Raw genomic sequence first — 19,323 nt, 5'->3', positions numbered from 1 at the left:
ATCTCTCGGCATTACTGCCTGCCACCCTGTTATACACAAACTGCACATTTTCCTGCATATTTATGAAAAATCTAACAAAGTTAGGCCAGGCCCCAACATAGACCTGAATTGCATATAAGCAATGGTGGACTGAATGGGGATTGCAAAGGGTTAACAAGTTCTTTTCTTGAGAACTTGACAACTAGGCTGCAAAAATCAGGGTCTTAAAATTCAAACTATTCATAATTATGAAAGGAAATTTTATTAATGGTTTCTCTTTACAGAGTTTACAATTTTAAGTGCAGATTTTTCTCTCCTATTCAAGAGAAAAATACAATTTTTACATCATTATGAGGTATACCAAACTGTGCTAGATTTTAAACTTAAAACAGAGTGACAAATGCAACATGGCAGAAGAGGTACGCTATATTAGTAATGAGTAATAAGCTATTTTTCTCTTACAAAAATTATTTAAAGAAATAGCTTATAAAGGCAGCATCGACTTTTCATTGATGTGGTATCGTTCAAGTTATATGCCTAGTTCGTTAGAAATAAGCAATCGTTAAGTCTTATTGAGGAGATCATATAAATTCTTCAGAGGTTTCATCCTTTGAGCGAGGACATTCCAGCACGCATTATTTCGTCCACCAGAAGGAGGTTACTTGCAATCACGGAACTGCAACAAGAAAAAGGTTTTTGTCAGCATATGACTTATGCTATAACATTACAACACAAGTGGATATGAGACTCCAAATGTATCTTACCCACCATACAAAATACAGTGGATTATTATTATAAGCATATAACAGTTTTGTAAACTGACACTACAGGTAACATCACTGACGGAATCACTGTAGTCTCCGGCATTACCAACAAATACAAGAACCTACACTAAATATACAAACTATCCCGATATCTAGATTGTTTAATCTACTATGCGAGCTGTCGCTGTCGCAAAGTCACTAAAGCCTCCAGGGTATACTCCACTTTTGCCTCAGTCATTTTATGTTCAGCTATTTGCTTCTCAGCAGCTCTGTTACATTTTTATGAGGGTATTTCCCCCACTTATGCAGGGCATCTGCACACCTTCCATGGCTACTCCAGATTCAGTTGAGTGTCTCTTCCATATCGCTCAGAGCTGATCAAAACCAGGTGGTTTCTGCAGGACAAGCTTTGGCTTTGTGAAAGATAATTTTGCTGCCAGTTTTCATTCCATGAGCTAAGGATGTTGAATTTGTCTTCTAGGAAAGCAGTGGAAATGGCTGCACGTCTATATCTGAGTCTGCTTTGCTCCACAAGCGGTATGTCGATTTGCAGTTTTTAAAAATTCCTTCCAGTTATTTCTGGGGTTGCTGGAGCAATCCAGACTGTTTGGTTTTGGCTAGGGTTTATGAGGCCAGATGCCCTTCCTGTTTGTCCCTAAGCTGATGATTTTGCTTGATCTCTTCCTATATCATCAGAGAAGAGAACTCTTCCATCTTGGATCAGGGAGGGGTATAGGGCTCAGAATAGGAACAGTAGAATATGGTTAACCAGAACGAAAAAACTTCCTGAAAAAAATATGTTAAAAACAAAAATTGAAAGCAATGTAGTGACTCTGAGATTAGAGTTAAATGAAAAAATAATTATGGTCAATAATTTCTTCTTTGTTAGTGTTTTAATACCACATTAACTAAAGCAGTTTGTTGCCAAGACTGAAGGAAGCAGCTGTGGCCTTACGGTACAGCCATGTGTGAACTGAAATCCATGCTAAACCATCTTCAGGACTCCCAACAGTGGGGTCTGAAACCACTATCTCTCGAATGCAAGCTTACAACAATAAATACAGCCAAAAATGGTTAGGACGTTTTTGTGGGGACCGAAAAAAAAAGGTCATAAAGAGGGAAAGTGCTAAAAAATTTAAAACAATTACACTATTAAATTTAAGGTTAGGTTTGAACATTCGCGTTGTTTACAATTACGTTTAAAGTTGTCATAGGAACGTCAAACATCTAGTCATGTGTGGATTACCATATGCTTTCTCAATAAACTTCAATTTTTCATCATTTGTAAACTGTCTAGCTTTTTTCTTCTCCATAACTGAAAGTCCTTCAAACCACTATGCGAAAGTACAGTAGGCCTAATTTATGTACATCGTTACACAATTCGCTTAAGAACATAAAATTAAGCACCAACACGTGAGCTGTATACGTAAGTACAGTAGGCCTAATTTACATACATTGTTACACAATTCACTTACGAACGTAAAACATGAGCACCAACACATCTCACAAACTACTGTTGCATGATCCAAACAAATATATGCCCACACCAAAGACTGGCTTGAGACTGACGCGCCCTGCAACTGTAGGCCGACACGCTAATTTTGCTGCTGAAATTAAGTTCTCTACCAAATCCTTACCCAGGCCAGTCATTGCTATTGCATCGTGCATGCAATGTGGCCAGGAACACTATTTTTTTATGGTAGGAGTTACAAACGTACTAAAGAGTGACGTACGTGTGCTATCCAGGTTTCTTTAGTATGTATTTAACTCTCTCCGTTCACGTGTTGACAATAATACCAGTATAAATGGTCTGTTATTGGACATTATAAATTTTCCAGCTAACTCATTCTTTCGCCCCTGTGTGCCAAGTTGGGCTCATCAGCCGGCACACAGCACACCCACCAAGAGGCATGGCTAGTGCATACCGTGGAGGCCACTGTAGGCTACTTGCAGCCACCGGCACTGCCAATGCACTACGAGAGATTGTGTTTCATTACCAAAAAATTGATGCCTGCTTGGCCATCAGATGGGAACCTGAAATATTTGTCCTGAATGAGTACATTTATAATACCAATATACAATGGTCCGTTATTGGACATTATAAATTCTCCAGCTAACTCATTCCTGGTTGCCAGTTGGGCTCATCAGCTGGCATACTGCACAATTTTATTCACCCTGGATGAAATTGTAGTTTAGGGGACGGTGCCTAAAATTTAAGTTTTAAATACCTATGTTATTGGTCCTATCGAAAAGTACTACATAACAAAAGTTATAGAGAATACAATTTCCGATCATTTAAGTTTCATTCAGTTTTACCGTACCGACTATGATAAGAGTGGTATTTCAGAGTCTGAAGAAAACTAAATGTGAAGGCCTACAATTAAATTGAAATAAGGTATATAGTGGTTCAACCTTTTTAATACATGTAGAATAAGAAATGTAATGTTACATTCCTAGTTGATTACAAGCGGTACCGGTTTCGACCACTGTTCCGGGTCATCAGCCGATCACTTAAAATATTAAAAACAATGCAAATCTTTCACCAGTTGCAGTTCTGGAACACTTTACGAATTAGCACCGCATGTTGAAAGTTCCCAAAAACCTGAAGAAGTCTAGGATCAATCACATAAATGAAGCCAGAAGCAAGTTCTTGACATATGAGCTGACCGGCACTGTGCTTCCAAATGTTTATGAAACTCGATGAAAAATTAAATAGTTCAAGTATCAAGCCTGCAAATGCTGCTAGGTCGAAATCGTACAATAGAGTTTCATATACTTGATAGAAATATATTAAATGTTTATAGAATATCTCATATCAGATTCTTGAAGTTTGAACTTCAAGAATCAACTTCTACTAGGAATGTAACATTAATGTGTTCACTTTCACATGAAAATTCCAACCCAGGTTTGACTGAGAAGGGAACATCAGCCCTCCGGTAGGATAGCCAGCAGCTAAGCCACTACACTAATCGTATCCTCAAAAGATAAATATAAATATATAGAAATTTTGAAAATTGTTTCATGTGATTTCAACAGAATGTTCTGTTATAGAGATGAGATTCGAACCTTTATCCCAAATACGAACTTACAGCTGTATGTCTCTTATTATTAAGATTCAGTCTGAGGATCAGTGGTAAAGTGTTCATATCCCTATTTCAAAGGGTTAAAAAAAATGGAGAGGAAAAATGTAAGGCCTATAAAGGAGTAAGATAACATCTGATGCTTACCAAGAATTGATGATCTGTTTTTTGACAATATAATTGTCATATATGCCAGTATCTGAAGGTTTAAGAGCTTCGCCTGAATTGATGTCTAGACCTATGGGTTCACCTGCAGTCCGCAACTCCTCTTGCAGCTTCACAATCGTGTCCTGGACATCAAAGCCGCTGTTGATAGCTGGAAAAAATAAGCGACAGAGAAAACTGATCATCAAGGGTAAACTTAGTCACAGTACAAGTCCATTATTCAAGAATTCATAATGACAAAGAGCTTACTCTATATAGCACATTGTAGTTATATCCGATTTTTCATAAAAGTTGGGAGTTTGCTTAAAACTTATGGTTTTATGGATGATTTCCATGCTCTGACATTGCTAGGAATCCGCCATCTTTTTAGTATGCAACCTGGGTGATGCAAGCTTTCTGTTAAAACAGTATGGTGGGTGATAGACTGCGTGTAATATCACGGGACCTGTTTTATATTATTGAGAAATTCCACACTATTGCTCACAACACAAAAAAACAGAAGAATACATGAATATACCACACACCAAATCCCTTTGAAATCTTAAATTTTTCATTAACTTATCTAACCTCGGAAGTTTTTTAGTGTGTGTTATGGCCTTAATTATATGACACAAGCCTAACATTTGCCTAATTTTGAAATAAGGAAATAACAGAAAACCAATATGACATGAGCCTAACATTTGCCTGATTTGGAAATAAGGAACTAATGGGAAAGAAATCTAGAGTAAACGAATGATGAGATTCGAACCTTTATCCCAAATACGAACTTACAGCCGTGTGTGTCTTATTATTAAGATTCAGTCTGAGGATCAGTGGTAAAGTGTTCATATCCAGGTACCAAGATCGTAGGTTCAAATCCGGCAGTCGCAATCGGATCATGAGGGGCGGGAGAAAATTCATTCGGCATTCCATGTCGTGCGATATTACTACGAGAAAGATCTCTGGTGATACATTTCGTGTTCATTCATGCACAAGATCACTAATAACTTCTTCCTCACTAACACTGCTGAAATCAGAGCCTAAAACATCAAATATGCTTCGAATTTTGCTATTACTGAGCATTTTGCGCGAGCAAGCAACTTCCTTCTCAGCCATCTTGTCAACAACAGAATACAGATTTCTCGATCAATATTTTAATCAATTCTCTTTGCCAAAGAAGCATACTGGAGGACTCTGGTGACATTTTGAGACACCAAGAACAGATTTCAATTAGAAATGTTTCTGGTAAAAGCCAACAGATGTCAGAAATGTCTCCAATATGCGACCTTGCATTCCGGTGTACCAGTCCGTTTGTGCAGTCCTGGCCCAGCCGCTCGAGCGCATACCAGTCCGCTTACGGGTGCATAGGGGTTAATAGAGATGGCTAGTGCGTGTATGCTCTGAAACACTGAGCCAGCACAATCAAGCTGTCTGGATGCCTTGACACGGCAACGCTTCACTGTTTCGAAGCAGTGTCGCGTGAACAGAAACTCCAGTTGTTCCGCCCACGTCACCTACATCAATGCTTTGCAACAGTGACAGTGCTTTATCTTCTCACCTCAGCAGACATTGCCCTAAAAATGAGCCGACACTCCTTAATACTCTCTTCATATTCTGAGCCGCAATTCAGGTTAGTGATGATGATTGTTGTTTTAAGGGGCCTAACATCGAAGGTCATCGGCCCCAGCAATTCAGGTTAGTAAAAGAACAATATACTCCGCAATGTAAGTCTTAGTTTTACACAGAAAAAGGACATTACTTTCAAAGCAGGGTCATACTATAACAGAAAGACCTTCCCGTTTGTCAAGTGCAACACTTTCAACAATTATGTTTTTAAACTTCAATTTGAAGTAGATTTTTAAACTGGATTACGTCAAGCTGATACTTATAATACCAACCTTGGACTCCTCTTAGACTTAATTTCCTCATTTTATAATCGTTCAAATTAGTTCATGTAGTTTATTAACTATCTTACTATGCTTCCATAACTAGTTTAGGTTGTTTGTTAATGCACATAAAATTCCGATTTTGGAATCTTCTTAGATTTCATTACTCATTTTATAATTATTCAAGTTAGTTCATATACTTAAGACTGCTATTTTACTATGCTTTTGTAACTGGATTAGGTTAAGTTTTATATTTTACATAGAATACCTATTTTGAACTCTTCTTAAATTCCATTAATCATTTTATAATTATTAAAATTAGTTCCTACTTTTGAAGTGTAAAACTGATCCCTTTTGGTGTCATTCTAAGCGCTTAGTGAAGAAGCAAACGTGTAATATTACTATATACTAGTACTATTATACTTTACACCATCTATTTATCATACTGTATTTTGTACATTTGCTCATAAAATATTTCATGAACCTCATATTTTATCGTTACCAGAATGTCGAACAATTTATTCGGTGAACTGAACTTAGCCATGAAGCATGGTTCATGTTTCACCATGCCATCGCGGAACACTGCTTCTCTTGTAGTCCGAAACAGAAGTGCGCGATGTGTCGACACATCGCTTCATTGTGTCATCGCGAGACACTGCTCGTCTTGCAGTCCGAGACGGAAGTGTGTCGTACCGTATCGAACGTTTCGAAACAGTTGGCAGTCACTTCGGCCATCTCTATTTATTAATGAGAGAAATCTTTTCATCAGTGCACATTTAGATTTCTGAATTAGGAAGAAATTTGCAATGCTGATGTATGGATATGAATCAAAGATTAGGATTGGAAACAACTGGAAGCGTCTGACATGTGGGGTCTAGAGACTAATGCTACGGATGAAATGGATTGAAAAGACAACAAACAATGGTATTCTGAAAGAAATTCAAGGGAAGAGAGAACTAATGCTAACGATACACAGAAGAAGAGCTAAATTCCCTGGCCACTTCTTGCAACATAATACCCTTGTAACCAACCTGCTGGAAGGTGAAAATCACAGGTAAGAAAGGCAGATTACGACACGAGGAAAAGTTTCTTCAAGATTTAGCGTAGAATTTTCATTACGGTTCCTACTATGAAATAAAACAAGGAGCTGAGGACAGAGAACAATGGTTGCAGGGACAAAGCATTGTCTTTGGACATTGTTGATGATTCGTAACCTACTGTAAACCGGAAGTAACCAATGAACTCATTCGCTCAAAATATCGCTATTTTGTAATTTTCAAAACAAAATTCCTTATGAACACTTACCTAGAGTTTTTGGTATGATGAGGAGAGCTTCGGCGTAAGCTTGCACCCCTAGACGAGTCTTCCCTTTCACTTCATCCTTAAATCGTTGTAACTCCCCATAAGCTGCCAGTTCAAATGCTCCAGCACCAGGAATGAGACAACCTGAAATCATTGCATGTTATTATCTAACTTGTCTAATATCACAGTTTTCTATATAACATACTACAATAAGGAAGGGTTGTACAAATTGTTACCATGGCTATAGAAAGGATGTTCATGTCTAAAATCCAGATTTGACAAACATCTATTTAAAATTTAACCATGCTAATGGTGCAGTTAACAATAAAGTTGTCAAAAGACCATCCTTCAGTAAAGAGAAGAGGATCCTTATGCCATTTCATAGTTTTAATTTCGAGCAGAAGGACAAAGAGCTAAATATAAACTATTTAGAACGGGACGGAGTTTTCATGATGTTCTACAGTGAAGGGCAGCAAAAGCTTGAAAGAACCAATCTTGCAAGTTTGTATGATGAATGACTGAAGCATGTTTTCGAACAGATCAGTCCACCTCGTATAGACATATCTCATCATCATCATCATCATCATCATCAATGTCCCACTTCAGTCGCCCGGGTGTGGTTAACAAGCCTCATCCACTCCTTTCTGTCCTTCCGCTTTTCCTGCTCCATTACTTCCACCACATCCAATCCAGCTTCTCTAATGTCCTTCCAAATCTGATCCATCCACCTTCTTCTATTCTTCTATTTCATCAATTTTGTGCATACCGTATCTTTTTTGAAGTCATTAAAATTCAACCAAGGGAAGAGAAGAAGAATAAATTTTGTCTCAAAGAATCTGGCGTGTGCCCGATGGTGTTTGTATGGGCTAATCTCGGGGACCACAGAATGAATTCTGATGCAGTTATCATGGTATAGAAGATTTACCAAGGAAGGTTAGGTGTATGATACATCGATGACAAAATAGAGTCCAACTTCACTGGATGGTATAACTCTTTGGAAATACATTCTCCGTCAGATTCAATCGAATGAATGGATTGAATAAACATTCAAATGTATAACTTAATCCTTTACCATCTACACACTTCATTTTTTTACCAGTTGCTTTACTATGCACCAACACAGATATGTCTTATGGCAGCGATGGGACAAGAAAGGGCTAGGAGTAGGAAGAAAGCAACCTTTATTAAGGTACAGCCGCAATATTTGCCTCGTGTGAAAACAGGAAACCATGGAAAACCATATTCAAGGCTGCTGACAGTGCGGTTCAAACCCACTATCTCCCAAATGCAAGCTCACAGCTGCGCAACCCTAACTACATGGCCAACTCGCTCGGTGGTGGTATACAATTTTTAATCATTCGATTGCATGCCAACAGCCAGGATTCAATTCCAAACCTCTCCAGAGTCTTCATATGGAGTGAGGGCATGACGATACTGATGGCGATTTGTCCGTCGGATGGAGACTTGAGACTGCGTTTTACCATCTTACTACCTCATTATCATAATCCCCATATCCAGACATGCAGGGTGCTCATGGGCTTCAAACGGAGAGAACTGCACCAGGCAAGCTGAACAAGTCTTCAGACACTACCAGTACTAAAAGCCACACGATAAATAAATACATATATAAATAAATGAGCTTATTATTTTTACATATGTTAAGTGAATAGTCGTTAGCAATGGGTAAGAAAAATGGGAGTTGCAACACCGTTTAAATTAAGTGATCATATTCAGAGAAAATTTTTATTTTGCTAGTGGCTTTACGTCGCACCGACACAGACAGGTTTTATGGCGACGATGGGATAGGAAAGGCCTAGGAGTTGGAAGGAAGTGGCCACGGCCTTAATCAAGGTACAGCCCCAGCATTTGCCTGGTGTGAACAATGCTAAAAGAGTCTGAAAATTATGTAAGTAAATGTGACATTGCTACTAGCATGTTTCCTTCAGCTGTTTTCGACAACAGCCTGGTAGAAAGAGGATAAGGAAGACCCGGGTTTAAAACAGGGCAAGGCTATGGGAATTCAACGAAGGATAAGGAATGTGGATAGGAAATAAATATGGTCTGATCCTGAGTGAATCTGAGTGGTCGAAGTGGTGATTATTTACCAAAAGGTGGTAACTCCCCTTCCTCTGAAGCCTATACATTATCCATTCAACAGTTCTCCAACTCACCATCATCGATGGCATTCTTGATTGCACGCAGACCATCACGAATGGCATCCTTGATCTGCTCTAGTGTGAACTTGTTAGGTCCCTTGATGAGTATCGTCACACTCTGGGGATACTTGCACTCCTCCACAAACGTGTACTTGTTCTCACCCTGCACAAAAGTAATACATTTTAAAAAATAATACAATTACTGCTGGAAATCAAAATTAATGAGAAAATATGGGACTGAAGTAAGAAAATGCACAGGGAAAAAAAAAAAAAAAAAGCACTGTAGCCCATAAAAAGAGAGACTACTGTAACATACAGTATTAACTCGCTTTTGCGTTTTCCCATCATGTACATTTTTTGTTGGTCTCCTCAAATTCCCTATGCTCGCAATGTATTCAATTCTGATGAATATTGAATTTTCACAACCGCATTGTAATCGAAACAGACTTGCAACGTATTAGGTCGTGTTACGTACATGTAGTACGTGTGGAAGAGATGTTAGGTACAGAACAAAAATGGCCAGCCGGACACCAGTGGGATCCGAACCCACCATAGCTCAATTGGTAGAGCAACCGACGCGAAATCTGGAGGTTGTGGGTTCGGATCCCACTGGTGTCCGGCTGGCCATTTTTGTTCTGTACCTAACATCTCTTCCACACGTACTACATGTACGTAACACGACCTAATACGTTGAAAGTCTGTTTCGATATTCAATTCTGAAATTTACACCTGTGACTTTTTTGGCCGGTTTCTGGAATGAGAGTTATCTGTAGATCATTAGGTTACGAATTTCATTATGGTCCATATTGACAATGAATCACTATCAAAGGGTAAAGAAGGGTCCACCTATTCAATACCATTAACTTGTATAGTGCATAATTGGGACTAGTTTCGACCCCACATCTTCAGCCACGATCCAAACGGAAAAATATATGCTCACATACAACACAATAAATTAAACAATCTGGTATTTCACAGTTTATTATACTATACAAGTTAATGAGATTGAATAGGTGGACCCTTCTCTAACCTTTGATAGTTATCTGCAGATGTGTAGTTATCAGTGACTTAACATTGTGATATGTTTAAAATGAGTTTCCAAAACAGTTATTGGCTTCTTAACAGTTACTCACAGTATGTTATCTGCGCGACTGGTTTCCGAAACAACAGTTATCGGCTTCTTCAGTTATCTGCGCAACGACTGGTAACTGCAGGTAGGGCTGTAGTTACCTCTATGTTAGAACAGATTACAACAAATACCGATATGAGGTGCCACTCCATATTGTTTCGTACAAGGTCTTATATTAGCTTCGTAAACATTAGTAAGTGATAATGAACTGGTTATAATATATTTACAGTCATTAACAGTCGTTTACAGTTTTAACGTGCTTGGGTATGCTGGAGTCGACAATATTTCGGTCAGTACTTTAACTTCCACGTTATCACTAGCTTTAGTCACTGATTCCACTTGTATGGTGTCATCTGTCAAAGCTGTTTCGGCTACAATCTCCTCGGAGCCTGACGCCTATACTGTAGATCATATTTTCCAATACGGGAAATGAATCCTCAGGCGTGTTTAGAAGAGCTAATAAATGAAGTGTAAGGACAGATAATGAACAGAGGTAGGAGAAGGGGAGGGATTAAGGGTTGTGGGGGTAGGGAAGTTGTCTAAGGTGGATCATGGGGGCATTGAAGTAGAGGCAAGTAGCGTGAGGTGTTGTGTATGACGTGAAAGATCGACCACCTACTTGTCAACTTGAAGCTTTTAAAAACCAAGATAAGGAAGTCAAAAAGGATGTTCGGTTTCTCAGGTAAGTCATTAAGGTTTAGGTTAAGGTCTAGCCACCACGGCAAGCTGAACAAGGTGAGCCTCATAATATTACTTGTTTTTTAACTTACCAATTTTCTCCCCATTTTTATTTCTAACTCATTTTCCTTTTTTCTATAGACTTCACATATCTACATCAAACTGAGGAACTTAGGTCCTACAATATATCTTAGGAGCTCACACATGTTGCTCTCCACCTTTGGACGTGCCGATAAAACAAAAGCATGTTATTCCTTGCCTAGCAACAACTGTACATAGCTGCATCCTTCAAGATCCTTTTTATCACAATATAACAAGGCAACCCTCAAGATTTAATGTGTTTAATCAAATCCCTTAACTCGTTCTTATCCATTAATTCAACATCATTATATGTGATTTCAACACTCACAGTAGGAGTGTACAAGACTGTCACGTTGCTTATGAACTTCAATTGAATATTTCATCTTGATGAAAGTGTTACATTTTTACATATAACCTTTAGAGTGTGAACATTGTCATATATTTTGTGTTGTGTGTGTTGATAATTGTATACCGTTTGCCCTGCTCTTTTAATCGACAGATGATGGCACCAAATATGTGTCTAAGCCGGTCCCGAATTAAACATGTTGTAACATAAGTTTGTGTAACTGTATATCAGTGTATTGAATAGGTGGAACCTCTTAACTCCCTTTTTAACATTGTGATTCTCAGTTCAATACAGAACAATTATGAAGTTTCTAACTTTAAACACAGCATGCTCTCGCAGCAAGCTAGTGTAACTTACTTTTTTTTTTTGGCCCTCGTATTTTATGTCTCAACTGTACTGATGATGGTTCAAAAGAGCTGAAACATGTACACGCTATTATGTAATGTTTATTAATTCCAATACCTCTAACATACCACTGGGACCCCACTCCTCCGTAGTGTAATGGTTAGTGTTATTAGCTGCCGTCCTCGGGGGCCCAGGTTTGATTCCTGGTACTGCCAGGAATTTAAGAATGGCAGGAGGGCTGGTATGTGGATGAAATGGCATATGCAGCTCACCTCCATTGGGGGTGTTCCTGAAAAGAGCTGCACCACTCAAGATGACGACATGAGTTTACCACTGGGATCCTTTTCTCCTTTTATACTTATCCTGTGCTCCTAATCTGTTACCATTTGCTTACCCCTTTTTTTATGTTTCTTCCCTTTTACTGTCATTATCTGGCTTTCTTCTCATCCTAAACGTCCTGCTTCAAGACTTAAAAAAATCTGTCAAGATTTCATGCCTGCCCGCCTGATGAAGCCGAGGAAGAGAAACGAGCTTGTCGGGGACCGAGAAGAGACGTATGTAAAAGAACTGGGGTTGTGAGGAGAGATCCTCTCTAATTTAAGACTGCAGTGTATGAAGTCGTGTTTCCATATTTGTCCTTGCCTCCTCTTTCTATACCACATAAGCTCCATCCTGTGTTAAACAAGAGTTCACCAGAGATGAAAGGAGGAGTTCTCATAATTAACTCAAACAGCTGTCCATTTCACCAACAGAACAAGAACAATTCCTTTTAATATGACAAGAATGTAATAAGATGACAAACTTTTGATTTTCACAACACACCATCTCTTATGTAACATATGTTTCTAGTAATATTTTATAATGTCTCTTAAAGTTATTTATTAGGAAGCTGATGATAGTCCAACGGGCATCGAAACGTTCTGGTGTTATAAAAAAATGTCTTCACTATTTTTTAATACTGTAAAGTCTTTCTCAGTGTATTGAAAGGCAGAAAAATATCATTTTCTCTTATGAGTCAATTTTTTTTTTGCTAGGGGCTTTACGTCGCACCGACACAGATAGGTCTTATGGCGACGATGGGATAGGAAAGGCCTAGGAGTTGGAAGGAAGCGGCCGTGGCCTTAATTAAGGTACAGCCCCAGCATTTGACTGGTGTGAAAATGGGAAACCACGGAAAACCATTTCCAGGGCTGCCGATACTGGGATTCGAACCTACTATCTCCCGGATGCAAGCTCACAGCCGCACGCCTCTACGCGCACAGCCAACTCGCCCGGTGAGTCAATTTTTAATGACCTGTAAGTCAATATGGAATCATCATGAGGTTTACTGTGTGTTCAGCTCAAATGAGGAGACATTCACGTGCCACACCAAGTCTAGTCATATGTACAAGCTTATATTCCAATCACTCGTATAAGGCTCTCCCTATGGAAATTCTAAGTTCCCAAGGAGGGAATTAGATATTTTTCCACCCTTTCGCAAACTTCTATGAATAGAACAGGAATGTGGCATGTTTGCAGCTCTCCTGCTAAGAACTTGAACCCTTATTTATTACCCAATTGTAGCCTCTGAACCTTTTGGAGTGGCAACACCATCATAACAATAGCCTAAAAATGAGTAATGGCATACCATCAACACCCCGACCTGGCAAGAGCTGGACAAGGGGAAATGATGACGTGTCTGAAAGCACAAACATTGCTTATCAGGCGTCATTCGGTCTCTTAGCCATGGCTCCAGGTGTAGTAAAGGCCAGTGACAGCAATGCTATTGCTGAGTTAATTTAAAGCGTATTAGACAGTGATGGTGAAGAAGAAATTTTAAGTGAAAGTGACAGATCATCCGATACAAGTGACTGTGAAAAAGTACCTAAAGCCCCATGTGCAAAAGCAAAACATAATGCCCGGGTGTGGGTTAGTAATAGTGACAACCAACCAATTGTTTATCACTTTACAGGTTCTCCAGCGGTGTCAAAAAACAGACAAATGTCCTGTATCAGAGTTGCCTGAGTTCTCGAAGTTTATGGACCCGTTGTTTTCCCACACTGCGCGAGATACAAATATTTATACTATGGAACAATGTATTCGTAAACCACGGTCATAGATTACGCTGATAAAGAGGTTGCCAATCAGCTTTACATAATGAAACCGAGGAAAGCCCATAATATATTTTTTAAATTTTTTATTTGATTTACTTTAGCAATTTTAAAATTAATTTATACTCCGCACTGCTTTACTTCTAACTCGACGTTTTGCGATTTTGACCCTGTCTGGTGGTTTTGCGCTGAAACAGACATCCAACCAATCCCAAGCTGTCATTAATATCGACATATCGCCACAGTGCGATCTAAATTTTACAATATTTAAAATTCTTCCACCGTTTTGATACTTTTTTTGCCTTTTGTCAAAATGTTTTTTTATTTGTCAACAGTACATGTTTCGTTCCTTATTTAGGAACATCCTCAGCTGTTATTGTACCTTAGGTGAATTGCTAAGATTTAAAATACATTAATTTGCAGGTACGGTACATTGATTCATTTAAAAACTACTGAAAATACCAATTAAATTAAATGATATTAAAAACAATGTAGGGGTTAGTGTGTTAATAATGTGAGAGCGGATGATTAAGCTGACCAACTATGTAATCATCCGCTCTCACATTATTAACACACTAACCCCTACATTATTTTTAATATCATTTAATTTAATTGGTATTTTCAGTAGTTTTTAAATGAATCAATGTACCGTACCTGCAAATTAATGTATTTTAAATCTTAGCAATTCACCTAAGGTACAATAACAGCTGAGGATGTTCCTAAATAAGGACCGAAACGTGTACTGTTGACAAATAAAAAAATTTGCCAAAAGGCAAAAAAAGTATCAAAACTGTGGAAGAATTTTAAATATTGTAAAATTTAGTGATTAAATTTTGATACAGAAAATGAAGTTGATTACTTGCAACAGTGCGATCTTGAAACCTAGTTGCCAACTCTAATATTTACATTCGCCACGTGGTTAATTTATCTCTCTCAACGTGTGTGATATTTGGTACGGTTCGTGATCTTTCGCATTTTTCTTCAGTAATTAGTGTTTTTCATATTAGTCTATCTCTCTATTATAGTATAGCATAGTTCACAGTTTAGCTTATCTTGAGTTAGTACGATACAGGTTTAATACTTCAGTGTATAAAAATATAGCTGTAGTTTTATTTACGTCCGTGTATTGGTTGCGTATTTAGCATGTCCCAGTGTAATTCAGAAAAGACAAGTGGCAAGAAAGTGACTGAGGTCAGTGGAGTTTTCCCTTTGTAGGACATAATGTCCTTCCGGTGCCAGCCAGTAGCGGTGAGTGATGTGTTATTTCCTCAATCTCTTTTATTCTTAATAATGTATTCTCTTTTTAGTGTCGGATGTTGTTGGTAAGTGTAGTTTTTCTGAATTTGTTCTTAATCCTGATTCATTCGCTTTTCTGAGAACGGCCTTTCATTAGCTGTTTACTGCGGACGTATTACATCAGCTGTTCTCGCAACGGTAGCACGCTGGCAACAGGGGTAAGGCGACACTCATTTGTTTCGTGAAACGTCAATTTAGAAGTAAAACCGTGCAGAGTATGGTTATAGAAGAAACTGAACAACATTTAATTACTATCTATAATCACAAAGAATGGGTACTGTCCACCTAATCAATACTTTATTATATCTTGTTACTAAGCAGTACCGGTTTCGACCTTCACAGAGGTCATCTTCAGCTGGTCATACGATCTAAAGTTAACTTACAGTACACGACGTGCTCCCTAACAGTACACATTCGACCAGTCAACAGGATTATATTACTGAATGTCCAACAACAAAACTACAAAGAGGGAGCATCTGCACCTACTCAATATCTTTTAACGAGATTAGTACCAAGAAAACTAATGATACACCATAATATTTTCATGTTCATTATTTAACATTCTTAATCATATGAACTTAAAAAAAAAAAAACATACATAGTTGAATATTCTAGAATGCTTGGTACAAACATATCTGTGAATGTACAAAATTAATATAATTCCAAAACGTACCACAAGAATCATGTGAACATTTTTTCGTATTTTAATGTATTATTTGATAAATTTTATTACATCCATATCATAGAATGTTCCAGAATGTTTAGTATAAACATACCAATGAATGTATAGAACGATTCACCAATATGGACTGAACTTCAAAGTGTACTTCAAGAACGCCATAAACATTTTACTTGTTGAAATTGTATTTCACCAAATTATCTACTACTCACAAACAGTACCGGTACACTAGAAATTTATGTAACACTTACATGTCATAGAATTTTGACGCTTGTTTTTAAACCAGAAGATACATCATATCATTGTATATTTTAATCTTATCACTCACATCATGTGACATTCTTCATTAGATTTAGTAATGTTTTTAAAATTATTTTAAGTTAACTTTAGATCTTATGATCAGCTGAAGATGACCTCTGTGAAGGTCGAAACCGGTACTGCTTAGTAACAAGATATAATAAAGTATTGATTAGGTGGACAGTACCCATTCTTTGTGATTATAGATACTAAGTATCAATACGGACATGAAACTGATAGATTACAACATTTAATTACATTCATTATATCATTTTTCTTATAAATACCTCCAAAAAATTTTGCTGTCTTATATGCAAGGTCAATATGGTCAATATTCAGGCCAATATGGTCATTTTAAAAATATTTTCCCACACACTTATGCAAGGGAACAACTGGAGAAAGACATAAGAACGTATCACTAACCACTTACCAAGACATGTTCATAGACTAGACCAGCATATCCCAGGTTTTCCTCAGTTAAGTCATCAACACTATTCATGGCCATCCCACCGCAGGCCAACGCCAACCGCTCCATGTTACGGCGCTTGGCCCGCCTGAGTGCAATGATGTTCTCTTTCGCAAACATATCCAGAGACATTGGGTCAATGCCCTTCTGGTTGATAACAACAAAGCTCTTATTAGTTCCGTCACAAAGCTTCTTCTTCAGATCTATCACCTTCTGTACTCTTTTCTCAATGAACTCCCTCTCTGCCGATACAAGCTTCTCGCGCTCCTCTGCAGACTTGTAGAAGAAACCAGAATTGACCTCACTGAAAAGGAGCAACAGGGAATCACATAAACTAAGGCTCAAGTTATTGCATTAGAGTTCAACACTATTTCCTTTCTTAAGACAAGAAAACAATATTTTAATAATGGACATATCCTTAAATCCAGGTTAATGATGGAAAAAATTAGTAGATTAAGAAAGTGAAAATAATAAACTTCAAGAAAGCACTTGATCTGACAGATACATTCCTCAGTGTTCTATACGTAGAAGAATTTGGTACAGATAAAAGGATTTTAGCAATAATTAATCAGACATTAATATTATGAGCCCGGAAGAGTCAAGATAGTGTCCCTACCCTGTACTGGTGTGATTTAAACTGTCAGAAAAAAATCAGTTTTGTCAGTTTTTGCAGAATAAATAAACAAATTTATAAACATATTCTAGAAAAAGTGGACTATCACATGAAATCAATTCAAAATGCTTACCTCCAGCACCGGAAATAAAATCAGGCTACAATATTGGTACATTTTGTTATCCTTGTTCACACACTTGAATTTCTAATTCACTCAGAAAAGTTTGATGGTTTTCAGCCACTGAACTACAGAATTACACATTATTATTCCCAATACCTAATTCTGTTATGGTAACACTCGAAACATTCTCCTATGCAAAAACCCACATCATATTTATGTCAATATACGGTCGTCATTTTCTTCACAGCACGTTCGGTGTTGTGTTTGGACTTGTCATAGCAAACCTTGCACGTACGCTGCAAGAGTCCTTCCCTCTTCACGTTTACTACAGTTATTCTATGTGGAAAATAATCTCTACCTACTAGTTTTCCTGTAGATGATGCTCGTGATTCTTCAGTAATTTCAGCAGCAACACTACTCACAAAATCATCTGCCAAACGTTCACAAAATTTCAATAGGGGAAGAAAAAACGGGCCTGTTCACAGGAGGAATATCTTGCTCCCACTGTGTCCCCGTGCTTCTCATCCCCCTTCGTCTTTTTGCGATTGGTTCTTGATTCATCATCCTAAGGAGCTTGTAGATTTTCACCTCCTTCACAATCACTTTCATACAGAAAGTTTACAAGTTCCGTAATAATCTGTTCACTTACCCGTGGGCTGTATCCATGCGTACGATTTCCTTTACTTGTACTAGGTCCAGGATTCATATCTCAATATACAGTATAAATCGACTACCTGACAGATGATTGCAGACTGCTGACTCACTAGATTTTCATTCTAAATGTGTGAAGTCATATAACCCATCATTAGAACACGTGCACATAAATCTGAGCTTATCGAACCAGAGCGTGCGAGAAGTACGTATGTCAGCAATTAGATAAGATCTAGCTGAGTGCACATGGCTACAAAACTTTGTCCCAAGTTGCACCACCAATCACTACCGACTGATAACACCACCTATCAATAGTTAAGAAAATCGACAACACGTTACAACAAAAACTAATTCGATAACATGAATAGCTTTCAAGTGATAATTTCAAATGTCGTGGTAGTAATATTACTACCGCTGGGCGCATAGTGTTAACACAAAATCCAAAATAAAGTTTCCTGGGAAAATCTCAAAATCAAAACAAAGGTGATAATCTTTCTCCAATACTTTTTAAATGTGTTTCAGAGAAAGTGAATAAAGAATGGAAAAATCAAACTCCAGAGAAAAGCTATTCAGGAAATCAGAAATGGATACAAAAACTCGGATATTAAGATGAACTGTTTAGACTTTGTAGACGATTCACCCATTCTATCAGACAATACAGATACTGCAACAGAACAAAGAAGCAACAGAAAAAGCACGGCTACAAATTTCTTTTGACAAGGCAGAATTTATGACAAACATTAAAAATGCTCCAAACTATCTTAACAAGAAAAATGGAAAAATTAAGAAAGTAAGTAAATTAAGTACCTGAGAGAAATAATTCTGCCTCATGGTCTTGATAAAGAAGCCAAGTATACAAGATCACAAATTTACAACAAAAAATCAATGTAAATAAAAGTGAAACCTCATCAATACAACACTGTCATACTGTAAAACTGGAGTGCCTCTATGTCTGGTCTTCAGCAAAAAAAGAGGAAACTGATGAATTAGAAAATAAGGAGAGGAAAGTTCTAAGAAAAATGTTTGGTCCAAGGAAAAAAAGAAAATTGATGAAAAGGAACAATAAATAACTATTTGAAAAATCAATTACAGTATCAGAAAAAAAGAGGATTACCTCTTGCGGCCATTTTGTCCGGGTGAATCCAGAGAGGCTAACAAAGATAATATTTGATCATTTTGATAAAAATCCCAAAAACACACATCGGACGGTTCATTGAAAC

General features: G+C 37.7%; 1 protein-coding gene across 1 annotated transcript in view; it reads right to left on the bottom strand.

Moving 5' to 3' along the window:
- Positions 1–222: 222 nt before the first annotated feature.
- Positions 223–19,323, bottom strand: part of CCT6 (chaperonin containing TCP1 subunit 6) — a 45,713-nt gene continuing 26,612 nt past the window's right edge. Inside the window, exons 6-10 of the mRNA XM_067159232.2 lie at positions 16,683–17,022; positions 9,327–9,474; positions 7,159–7,299; positions 3,971–4,139; positions 223–655 (exon numbers count right to left, since the gene is read on the bottom strand). Coding sequence (XP_067015333.1) covers positions 583–655; positions 3,971–4,139; positions 7,159–7,299; positions 9,327–9,474; positions 16,683–17,022 — 871 coding nt within the window. The 3' untranslated portion in view covers positions 223–582. The remainder of the gene's footprint in view (positions 656–3,970; positions 4,140–7,158; positions 7,300–9,326; positions 9,475–16,682; positions 17,023–19,323) is intronic.

Source organism: Anabrus simplex, chromosome X (genome assembly GCF_040414725.1).
Source record: "Anabrus simplex isolate iqAnaSimp1 chromosome X, ASM4041472v1, whole genome shotgun sequence".
Lineage (NCBI taxonomy): Eukaryota > Metazoa > Arthropoda > Insecta > Orthoptera > Tettigoniidae > Anabrus > Anabrus simplex.
Note: the sequence above shows the minus strand (reverse complement) of the source record. Positions and strands in the feature narration are given on the sequence as shown.